The sequence below is a fragment of the Psammomys obesus genome, unplaced genomic scaffold (genome assembly GCF_907164565.1).
Source record: "Psammomys obesus unplaced genomic scaffold, mPsaObe1.curated_primary_1811, whole genome shotgun sequence".
NCBI classification, from domain to species: domain Eukaryota; kingdom Metazoa; phylum Chordata; class Mammalia; order Rodentia; family Muridae; genus Psammomys; species Psammomys obesus.
The window spans coordinates 1,133,819-1,146,222 of record NW_026594143.1 but is presented as its reverse complement, the minus strand read 5'-3'; the positions used below and the strand labels follow the sequence as shown (position 1 = coordinate 1,146,222).

Here is a 12,404-nt window from a genome sequence, read left to right as displayed (position 1 = left end):
ACATAGTTATTCATTCATTCATTCATTTCTTCATTTATTCTAGCTCAGTTTAAGGGTGTCATGTTCATCAAGTCATGGTAGCAGGAGCATAAAAAGTTGGTCACTTGGAAATCCACAGTGAGAGATGACTTGTTTTCTCCTTTTTAATCACTCCAGTACTCCAGCCCTATAGAAAAAGTGGACAAATCCAGTAAGACTTACAAAATCAAACCAGATATGGTAGAATGCACCTGCAGCTGAATAGGGAGGGTAGTATACTAGTTTGTAAAAGTTCGTGTGGTTGTGATAAAACATTGATTATTGCCAGCTTGGGGGAGGAAGGGTTTTATTTCAGCTTATACTTTATAGTCCATCACTGAGAGAAACCAGAAGAGGAACTCAGGACAGGGACCTGGAGGCAGGCACTGAAGCAGAGGCAATGGTGGAGTGCTGCTTACTGACCTGTTCCTCGTGGCTTGCTCACACATTAATCATTAATCAAGAAAATTCTCTAAGGTTCCCCCACAAGGAGCAAGGTGATGAATGTAATTTCTTAACTGAAGTTCCTTCTTCTCATAGAACTCTAGGATGTGTCAAGTTCACAAAACAGAAGAAGCTAACCAGCACAGATAGTTTATAGCTTTAATATTAGACTAGTTAGAGGGAGATGGCTTCTGGGAGGGAAAGAACAAGCTAAGCAAGGTGGCACAAGCTTAAAATCGGAGGCAGGAAGGTAAAGAGTATGACACCATACTGCAGTATGTGGTGATTTCAAACAAAACAGTAAAATAGACTTGAAGTTGGGCTGCGGCTCAGCGGTAGAATACCTGGCTAAGATGGAAAAGGCTTTGGGTTCACCCACAAACATCAAAGAGTGAGAGAGAGAGAGAGACTTGCAGCATCATAATTTAAATTAGGTCAGCCAAGGAAATATTCAACAACCTAACACATGTGGGATGGTTCTTTTGATAGCATATATATTTCTGAGTCCTAGACCAGTTATTCATGCCAAATCACAACCAGAAAGGGACTTGAAAATGCATCAACTTTTCTATTGAACCATCTGACATACTAGCCTTAAATAAGCACTATGATCAACTTTAACTTTTGATTGATGAGAGAGAAATGTATTGTGCTTTCTTTTTACTTATCATATTGCATGTTTCCTATGTGTTAAAAAGTAAGTAATTTTTTTCTGCCATAAAGATATATCATTTAATATCATTATAATATTAGCCATTTAAATTATTTCCTTATACTATATATATTATATAGTGTGTATGATAATTCCATGTTTATGCATAGAGCTTTATTGCCATGTGCACTTTCTTAGAATATAGTCTATAATCCTGTACAACAGTTTTAGTGTATCTGTATTTTGACTATATACCTGCCACATGAGACAAGGTATTGAATCTTCCAATTTTGACATCATGTCAGCACTCAGAAAGCTTCAGATTTTTGGAATGTTTTCGTTTCTGAAATAGAGCTTGCTACATTACCGAGGCTGAACTCAAATGTCAAGGCTCAGAAGCTCCTATCACCTCAGCCTTCTGAGTAGCTGGGACTATAGCTGTACTCCAGCATGTGTAGCAGAAGAGAGTTGTTTTTGCTTGCCTGGCTGGGTGGCTGGTTAGTTTGAGAGAAGATATATTGTCTTAGTCCAGGCTGGCCTGGACCTTGTAGCAGCCATCCTGCCTCAGCCTCCAGAGTCCATATGCCATCACCTTGCTAGAATTGATTCTTAAAAGTAAATTTCTGAGTTGACAGATGTGAACATTTTCAGAGTTCTTACTCTATATTACTTAGTTGCAGTGTATATTCCTCAGCATTTTTAAGACTTCCCATTTATTTCATTGAATATTCTTTTGGTTTTTACTTTTTGAAAATTTCAAATTTGATGGGCAAAATGAGTATCCTCTAAATTATCTCAAGGAAAGGTGGACACAAAAGCTACTTATTCACTCAAGTGACTGTTGAAAGGCAATATGTATGGCAGCTCATAACTAACTCTACTACTCAGGAAGTTGAGGCAGGAGGATTACACTGTGAGACCAGCCCAAGCTATAGAGTAAGACCAATATTTAAAGCTATTTCACATTTATTATTTATTTATTTATTTATTTATTTATTTATTTGGGAGGACAATGCAGAGGGGTACATGTGTGCCCTGAAGTACATGTGGAGATTGGAGGACAACTTGAACAAGTTGGTTTTCTCTTCCTACCATGTGGGTCCTGGAGATCAAACTCAGGCGATCAGTCTTGGCAGCAAGTGCCTTTACCCACTGAACCATCCTGACAGCCCAACAGGTTATAGTTTAACTGGAAGAGTCAACATGACAGGAATAATAATCAATGCTACCAATGACAATCTGGGTTAAGTATTTCTTACCTGAAATGTATAGACATGACCAGACATAATTCAGGTTTGAGATTTTTTCAGACTTTTTAATATTTGCATATATACAATGAAATATTTTGGGATAGGACCCAAATCTAACTATAGTATTTATTTATGTTGCATATAAACATACACTAAAGATAATTTTATACAGTATTTTAGGGCATCTGTATTTTAACTGCAACCAACCATGTGTGGCCATAAGATTTTAGATTGTTTTAGATGTAAAGTGTTTTCATTTCTTTCTTTTTTTCCTTGTAGTTTCTTAATATTTTTCTCTCTGATGGTTCCAGATTGAGAAACTGGATGCTCGAGGGATCCAGCTTGCTGCTCTGTTCATGAGTGGGGTTGACACAGCTCTATTTGCTAATGATGCCTGTGGCCAGCCAGTCCCTTGGGAACATTGCTGCCCCTGGATTTACTTTGATGGAAAGCTGTTTCAAAGCAAGCTCATCAAAGCAGGCCGAGAGCGAGTGTCCCTGGTTGAACTCTGTGATGGCCAGGTACCAATCCACACCTCTGATCTGTTATGTGGATGAAGTCATGAAGGGGGAAAGGAGCTAAAACGTTTGGGCAGTAGGGAACAGAAGTGAAACATGTCTGACCCAAGCTAAATTTAATCAACATGGTCCCCAAAGACTATGATTTAGTGTATGTCTATTACAAAAATCATGTATTGGAAAGTTGTTTTATCCTCACTTAAAGTTTTTATAACTTTTTCCTTACTGAGATTTTTCTTCTCCATAGACTTCCCACATATACTATACAATATGCCCTTCCAGGAATTATTGAAATTTCGTTTTTCTTTATTTACACATACTGCATGTCACTTTTCTAAGTGATAATTTTTTTACTGAAAGGGGAGTTAGAAGAGAGAGACTGCCAGTGGTGATACACACCTTTAATCCCAGAACATGGGAGGCAGAGGCAGGCAGATCTCTGTGAGTTCTAGGACAGCCAAGGCAATACAGAAAAATCCTATCTTGGGGGGAAAAAGTAGAAAAAGAGTAGGAAATAGATGATAAAGTAGGCTTTATAATAAACCTTAGGAAAGGTGAAAAAAGAAAGAGAAAAGAAACTTTATTCACTATTTTATCTACTTAGTGGGGAATGAGCTGATGGACCAGAGCAGAGATCAGCAAATTATTTCTATCCTGCCCCTGTTCTTTATAAATAGCATTTTATTGGAACATTCATTCATTTACATATCTGTGATTTCTTTCATGCTAGAATGGCAGAGAAGAGTAGCTGTGGCAGACACAGCTGTGGCCACAAAGCCTACAGTATTTACTTACGTAACTTTTCCAGAAGTTTACCAACCTCTGGAACTAGGTATATGTATACACCTAATCAGAGCTAAGGGTCTCCAATCCTGAGTATGGGAAAGATTAAAAGGCTCTGTAAGTGTTTTTGTTGTTGTTGTTGTTGTTGTTTTGCCTCTTCCTTAAAAGAATGACCTAGCCTATTGTTTACCCGCAGTCAACCATTTCGTGATGTCCTTATTGTTATATCTTTTCTTTTTAAATTTTATTATTTATTATAACTTATTCACTTTGTATCCTGTCTGTAGCCCCCTCCCTCATCTCCTCCCAGTCCCACTCTCCCTCCCTTCTCCCCCTATGTCCATCCCCTAGTCCACTGATAAGGAAGGTCCTCCTCTCCTTCTATCTGACCCTAGCCTATCAGGTCTTATCAGGACTGGCTGCATTGTCTTCCTATGTGGCCTGGCAAGGCTGCAACCCCCTGCTCCCAGAGAGAAGTGATCAAAGAGCTGACCACTGAGTTAATGTCAGAGACAGTTCCTGCTCCCCTTACTAAGGAATGCACTTGGAAACTTAGATGCCTAGATGGGCTATATCTGAGAAGGGGGTCTAGGCCCTCTCCATGCATTGTCCTTGGTTGGAGTATCAGTCTCTGCAGGGACCCATGGGCTCAGATATTTTGTTTCTATTGGTCTCCTTGTGGAGCTCCTATCCCTTCCAGGTCTTTCTATCTCCCCCTTCTTCCACAAAATTTCCCTGCACTCTGCCCAAAGTTTGGCTATGAGTCTTAGCATCTGATTCTATACCCTGATGGATAGAGTCTTTCAGAGGCCCTCTGTAGTAGGCAAATCAAATCAACTCTAAGATTTCACCTTACACCCATCAAAATGGCTAAGATAAAAAAAACTCAAGTGCTGGAAAGGATGTGGAGAAAGGGGAACCTTCCTCCAGTGCTGGTGGGAATGTAAACTTGTACAACCACTATGGAAATCAATCTGGTGTTTTCTCAGAAAGTTAAGAATAGTACTACGTCAAGATCCAGCTGTAACACTCCTAGTCGTATTCTGAAAGATGCTCAACTATACAACAAGGACATTTTGCTCAACTATGTTTATAGCAGCTTTATTTGTAATATCCAGAATCTGGAAACAACCTAGAAGTCCCTCAACTGAGGAATGGATACAAAAATTGTGGTACATTTACACAATGGAATACTACTCAGTAATTAAAAACAAGGAAATCATGAAAATTGCAGTCAAATGGTGAGAACTAGAAAAGATCATCCTGAGTGAGGTATCCCAGAAGCAGAAAGAGACACATGGTGTATACTTATTTATAAGTGGATATTAGATGTGTAATATAGGATAAACATACTAAAATCTATACTCCTAAAGAAGATAAACAAGGAACACTCTAGAGAAGATGCTCAATCCTCATTCAGAAGGGCAAATGGGATAGACATTGGAAGCTGGAGAAGACAGTTATATTCGTTTTCATGATCATAGATAATGTTCATTACAAACTGCTCACCAGAACTAATCTTAGGGCATTGTAGGTTTCTTGAGAAGAGTGTTGATACCTAACAGGCTTCCTGAGACTATACGCATTTCATTCTGGGCTTAATTCCCACAATGGGAATAGAATTACAAGAGTGTGCCTAGAGTGTTCAATACTGTGTATGAAACATGGGGAAAGTTCAAACCAATGCTAATTCTTTTCCTCATTTGAAGGCTGACCTGGCAAGCAAAGTGGAAAAAATGAGGCAGAGTATCCTTGAAGGCGTCAACATGAATCATACGCCACCTTCTGCTCTACTTCCATCACCTACGCTCGTGCCGCCCATGGTACCCTCTCTCTACCCTGTTTCTCTCTATTCCAGAGCCATGGGCTCATTTCCACCTCCCCCTCAAGCAAGGAGTAGAGGGTTTGCAGGTCAGTATCTAAGAATGAGGTATCATGTAATATATTTCATAATGAACTGTCTAGTTCACTGCCAGTTACAGAATCAACAGTCTTATGTATATCATGCTGTGGTATACTAGTTTGAAATATACCCTAGGGAAGAAAGTCTATTGAAACCCATGACCGTTCTCAGTAGAGGTGGTTGGTTCTCGGTTATTTGATTCTCATCATCCAACCTCGTATAGCCTGGACTGATGGAAAACCAAGATCACTTGTCACTCCATTATTTTGATAGTTATAATTCATATGAACTGGATCTTCATGGTCACTGTTAGTTCATTCATTCCTTGTAGGCAGTTGCAGGAAGGTGTCTGTAGGCAAAGCATTGGAAGTACATGCTAGTATTGGAAGATAGCAGTAGCCTGATGTAACTACATTCACTCTAGGGGTAGAGCTGATGCATTACCTACCTTTTGCTGTAAAAGCATGGAAAGAAATGAGATCATCTACACCTCTCAAAGGATTATATCTTGGTAGAGAAAGCAAGTGCATGCATATATGTATAAATATGGTGACTCCCAAGCCTCTGCTTAATGAGAAATAGACAAGCATGATTCAGACAGCTCAAATCTTAATATATTAAATGACATGCTTCTGGATTTTACGTGTGTATGGTGGTTAGTGCCAACCCCAGGACTTTCAACATTCTAGGCAGACATTCTGCCTCTGAGAGACATGCATCCCCAGCTCTGAAATAGGATAAACAATAGGGATATTTTAACATGAAATAGCAAGAAACACTGGTGTGTGTTTCTTTGCTCTTGAACATGTGTACTGTTACTCTATTTAAAAATAATAAAGCTAGAAGTTGAACTTAGTCTTTTAGGGTCACCAAACCTAGGAGTTATAGTTAGTTTATGGGTGGGCTTCCATGAGCAGTATGAAAGTCATCCCCTTGTATAGAGCTCTCAAGGAGCCAACCATTCCATCCCTTTAAGTTGACTTAACTAATCTCTGACTCTCTCTGTGTTGGCTGTATTGTGTGAAACTCAAAAGATGCTTTAATTGAGGCCAAGTTCTTGAGAAATTCCCAGCATTGCTTCAGCTACTGAAAGATCACATGCTTCCTGCCTGCTTCCTGCCTCCTGAAAGGACATTATAAAATCACCTTATAAGAATAGTAAACCCAAGGCTGGAGAGATGGCTCAGAGTTTAAGAGCACTGGCTGCTCTCCCAACGGTCCTGAGTTCAAATCCCAGAAACCACATGGTGGCTCACAACCATCTACAGTGAGATCTGGTGTCCTCTTCTGGTGAGCAAGTGTACATGCAGACAGAACACTGTACACTTAATAAATAAATCTCGAGGGAAAAAATAGTAGTAAACCCTAGAATCTAACTTTCATACAAAGGTTACAATGGCTAGATTTAACTTTCAACTTGATACAACCTAGAATCACCTGTGAAGAGAGTCTCAATTTGGAACTGTGTAGATCAGGTTGCACTATGTGGATAATTGTCTTGGTTGCCTTAATTGGCATGGAGAATACCCAGAGAATACCCTGAAATTGGGCAGCATCATTGCCTGGCTTAGGGTCCTGGACTGTCTATAGAAGTAAATTCCTCAAATACTAAGCATTCTCTCTGCCCTTCACTTTGGATGCAATGTGACTAGCTACTTTAAGTGATACTTTAATTTTTCTGCTGTGATAGAACTGTAAGCTAAAATATACTCTTTTTCTCTCACCAGTTGTTTTTTGTTTTTTTTTTCTTTTTCTTTTTTTTTTTTTTTTTTTTTTTTTTTGGTCAGGTTTCTTTTTCACAGCAACAGAAATAAACTATATCAAGGGGCTGAATGTATTCCATGTTTTTAACCTTTGGTTTCTTCCCACATGTGGAAAGACCTACTAGAACTCAAAATTCATTGTTATTTTTGATATAGAGTGTCATGTAGCCTAAGTGCCTTGAATTCCTGATTCTGTTTCCCTTAACAACAACCACAACAACTCCTCCTCCTTCTCCTCCTTCTCCTCCCCCTCCTCCTCCTTCTTCTTCTTGTTTATTTGTTGTTTTTTTTATTTGTTTGCTTTACATTCCCTCCTTGCTCTCCTCCTGGTCCCAGTCTCCCACCATCTTCCCCCTTTCCTCCCTTCCCTTCTTCTCAGAAAAGGGAAGCCCCCCCCCCATATCAACCCACCTTAGCATCAGGACTAAGCATCTTCTTCCACTTAGGCCAGGCAAGGCAACCCCACTCGGGGGAAGTGATCCAAAAGCAGGCAACAGAGTCCATGTTAGAGACAACCCCTGCTCCACTTGCTAGGGAACCCACATGAAGACCAAACTACCCATCAGTTACATATGTGTATGGGGTCTAGGTCCAGACCATGCATGCTCTTTGGTTGGTGCTTCAGTCTCTGTAAACCCTCCTGGGCCTAGTTAGTTGACTCTGTTGGTCTTCTTGTGGAGTTCTTGTTCCCTTTGAGTCCTTCTATCCTTCCTCCTACTCTTCCACCAGGCTCCTGGAGCTCCTCCTAATGTTTGGCTATGAGTCTCAGCATCTGTTTTGATCTGCTACTGGGTGGAGCTTTTCAGAGGACAGTTATGCTAGGATCCTGTCTGCAAGCATAGCAGAGTATCATTAATACTGTCAGAGGTTGGCTTTCTCCCATGGGGTGGTTCTCAGGTTGGACCTGTCATTGGTTGGACATCTCCTCAATCTCTGCACATCTTTATCCCTGCACATATTGTAGGTAGAGTAAATTTTTGATCCAAGGTTTTGTGGGTGGGTTGGTGGTCCCCTCTAGAAGTCCTAGAAGTAGCTAGAAGGTAGCTACTTCAGTCTTGATGTTCCACGCTGCTAGGAGTCTCAGCTATAGTCATTTCCCATATTCTCCTAGGAGCCTACCCTGTTGGAGGTCTCCAGCTTGTCTCAGAGATACCCTCCCTCTATTTCCCTTCTTGTTCCCAGCCCTCTTACCTCCTGACCCTATACTCCCCACATCTGATTTCTACCCTCATTTCCTTCCCCTCACCATCTCCTACCCAGTTCCCTCTCTTCATCCACTTCTACTATCTGTTCTATTTCCCCTTCTGAGTGAGATTCAAGCATTCATCCTTGGGCCTTCCTTGTTACTTAGCTTCTTTGGGTCTGTGGATTGTAAGCATGGTTATTCTGTACTATATGGCTAATATCTGCTTATAACTAAGTACATAGTATGTACTCAGTATACATATGTATAGAGTATGTACATATTATGTTTGTCTGGGTTACCTCATGCAGGATGATATTTTATAGTTTCATCCATTTGCCTGCAAACTCCATGATGTCTTTGTTTTTTAAATAGCTGATGAGTATTCCATTGTGTAAATGTACCACATTTTCTTTACCCATTCTTCAGTTGAAGGACATCTAGGTTATTTCCAGTTTCTGACTATTATGAATAAAGCTGCTATTAACATAGGTGAACAAGTGTCCTTATGGTATGGTGGAACATCTTTTGGGTATATGTCCAGAAGGAATATAACTGGGTTTTGAGGTAAAACTATTCCCAGTTTTCTGAGAAAACACAGATTGTTTTCCATAGTGGTTTGCACTCCCACCAGCAATGGAGCAGCGTCCCCCTTTCTCTACATTCTTGCTAGCATATACTGTCACTTGAATTTTTTTATCTTAGCCATTCTGATGGGTGTAAGATGCAATCTCAGAGTCATTTTGATTTGCATTCCCCTGTTGACTAAGGACTTTGAGCATTTCTTTAAATGCTTCTCAGCCATTAGGGATTTTTCTGTTGAGAATTTTCTGTTCCCCATTGTTTAAATAGATTACTTGATTTGTTGCTGTTTAACTTCTTGAGTTCTTTATATATTCTGGATATTGGCCCTCTGTCAGATATAGGGTTGATGAAGATCCTTTCCCTATCTGTAGGCAGTCGTTTTGTTCTGATGACAGTGTCCTTTGCTTTACAGAAGCTTTTTAGTTTCATAAGGTCCCATTTATTGATTGTTGATCTTAGAGTCTGAGCTGTTGGTGTTCTGTTCAGGAAGTTGCCTCCTGTGCCAACGAGTTCAAGGCTCTTCCCCACTTTCTCTTCTAATAGATTTAGTTTAGCTGATTTTATGTTGAAGTCTTTGATCCATCTTGATCTTAGTTTTGCACAGGGTGATAGAAATGGATCTATTTGCATTTTTGTACATGCAGACATCCAGTTAGACCAGCACCATTTGTTGAAGATGCTGTCTTTTTCCCATTGTATGGTTTGGGCTTCTTGTCAAAAATCAAATGTCTGTAGGTGAGTGGGCTTATTTCTGGGCCTTTTATTCTACTGGTCAACCTGTCTTTTTCTATGCCAATACCGTGCAAGGGTTTTTGTTGTTTGTTTGTTTTGTGTTTTCAAGACAGGGCTTTTCTGTGTAGCCTTGGCCCCCAGTAGTGCACGTCACCCAGCTAGGCTAAACCTCCTAAAGGCCACATGATCTTCCAAAAAATCACTGCTAGCCGGGGACCAGTTGTTGCAACATGTTGTGTGGCCTATTTCATATTCAAACTGCCACACTATTTCAACCAGACCAGCATTAACTTGTTACAGTCTTCCTCCCTCTGTCTCCTGAATTCTGGGATTAATTAGGGTTATGCACCATGATGCTCATCAAGTCTTAGTTTTTAATTATATATTTATTTCATTTTTCCATTTACTTTGCTCATCTGGTTAATCCTCTATTGTATTGTGAGGCATATTTGTGTGGAAATAGGTTTAACCTACAATTTTCTAATAACTAGATTTTAAGAATTCATTTTCTGTTTGAGTGCAGAGGAGTAGCAAGGGTATGGGGAAGGATAACTAATACTAAAGCCTTTGACAAAGCCATATGGAAATCTACTACTGTAGAAGTTTCCTTAAAAAATTATATATATATATATATAATTTTTTAAATGGAGTTACCCTATAATTTGGGAACAGTGCCTCTCTCACATACCAAAGGCTACAAAAAAAATGTGTTGCCAGATATGGATTACCTTTTTATAAGTTGTTGGTCAGTGAGATCCCCTGGGGTCCCAAAACAATGCAAGGTATTTCCATTGGTTTTAATTACCCTCTAGAACTTGATGTTAAGACCCTTTTGCTCATCATACCACATATATGAGTCATAGAAGATGGAGAAATTAAGCTGGTGCCAACTTGAAAGCTTCATCCCTACTGGCTAGCTCTCATAGTGCTGGAAGGTGCTATGCATACTACGGAGGGAGAAAAGTAATCTTACCTATGAACATGTAAGCCAAAAGAATGACTGGCTTGGCAAGATGTGCCCACTGGTCCCGTAGTTGAATGAATGCTGTGGTAGTAACTAACTACTTTCTGATTGGATTTACTGACTACTGTTATCCTTCCAAATAGACATGTAGGAAACTATTCATCTGTCAACACTCATCAGAGAAGCTTCTATCTGCAGTAGATAGAAATTATCACAGAGACCCACAACTGGTCAATGTGAAAGAATAAGACACTGCCCAGTTTTCTGGACACAACAGAGCCATGGCAGACATGGACTCAGAATGGCTGTTACTGGTTACACAAGACCATCACGGGATCATGCCAGGCAAAATTCCAGCATGGATTGGGAAAAGAAGTCCAGCCACACCTGAGAGCTATTGGCAATCAATGACCACTGGAAGAGCAAGAGTCAGTTTTCTTCAGGGATATGGCTCCCCAGAGGCTGCCTATGCTCTAGCAGATGGCCTCACACCCATGCACATACTGGCAGCACCAAGTGGATTCGTTGGTTTTTGTTTTGTTTGGTGGGGTTGTTTGTTTGTTTGTTTTTTAAAAGAAGGTGAAGTTGGGAGAGAAAAGTGATAAGAAGGATAAATGAAGATTTAGAGTGGAAAGGATTAGCATGGTGATCAAAACCACATGCATTTATGAAAGTTCTTAATTTAAAAAAAAAGAAAAAATATATTTGGGGTCAGACAAAAAGATGACTATTTTTTTTCTAAACAAGTTCCTCTTAAGTAGCAGGGTTGAAAAAAGTCAATCATTTCCAGTACAGTTATTAAAGTGGATCTACAGAGAGAGAGATCTTCTATTGACCCTTTTCTGTATTTACTTCCTTTGTTGTTATCATAATCTTATCAGAGGGAAATGGGGATGAAAAGAATAGGTAGAATGTATAGTATCTTTTGTTTCATCTCTTGCCCTATCTTGCACTTGTCATTCACCACTGCTGTTTTTCAATTACCAGGTCTCCATCCAATTCCACCCCAAGGAGGAAAACTGGAGATTGCTGGCATGGTGGTGGGCCAGTGGGCTGGCAGCAGATCTTCTAGAAGTCGAGGATCCTTTGGCATGCAAGTGGTTTCTGTCGGTGGGCCAGGAAGGGGGTATGTACTTGAATGGATTGGTATAGCTAGTGTACCTTTAGGAAAATGCCCAGTTATTGAATCCGTCTATTAAGGTAAGAGGTATTAATCAAATCTTCATACTTGAAATAAGCTTTAACTTTAGCTCATCAAATGTGTAACAACAAATGCCCTGCTTGATAAAAAGAATGTTTGTACTGGAGGGCAATAAGGAAAAACAGAATAATTCAGCACAGCATAGAAATGGTAGGACTAGAGGTGTGCAGTAGTAATACTAAAGAGGGCCATCTGAATTAGTAAAATAAGATGACTAGTGAACCAAGTGAAAACGGGATTGAGTCTTCATTTGTTCTCATGGTCACCTTTCTTCCTCTTGCAAGGCACGGAAAAGAACAGGCTGGAAGAGGAGCCAAAGGTCACAAAAAAGGAAATAAACAAGTAAGTAGCTTTCTTGAGATTATCAAGCTGGCCTGACATCTTTTGACCCTTCTGGCTAAATGAAAA

The 12,404-nt window shown here is 39.9% G+C and overlaps 1 protein-coding gene across 1 annotated transcript in view; it reads left to right on the top strand.

Annotated features, from left to right (window-relative positions):
- Positions 1–12,404, top strand: part of Fam120c (family with sequence similarity 120C) — a 112,006-nt gene that overhangs the window by 88,567 nt on the left and 11,035 nt on the right. Inside the window, exons 12-15 of the mRNA XM_055617916.1 lie at positions 2,676–2,885; positions 5,375–5,576; positions 11,783–11,921; positions 12,281–12,338. Coding sequence (XP_055473891.1) covers positions 2,676–2,885; positions 5,375–5,576; positions 11,783–11,921; positions 12,281–12,338 — 609 coding nt within the window. The remainder of the gene's footprint in view (positions 1–2,675; positions 2,886–5,374; positions 5,577–11,782; positions 11,922–12,280; positions 12,339–12,404) is intronic.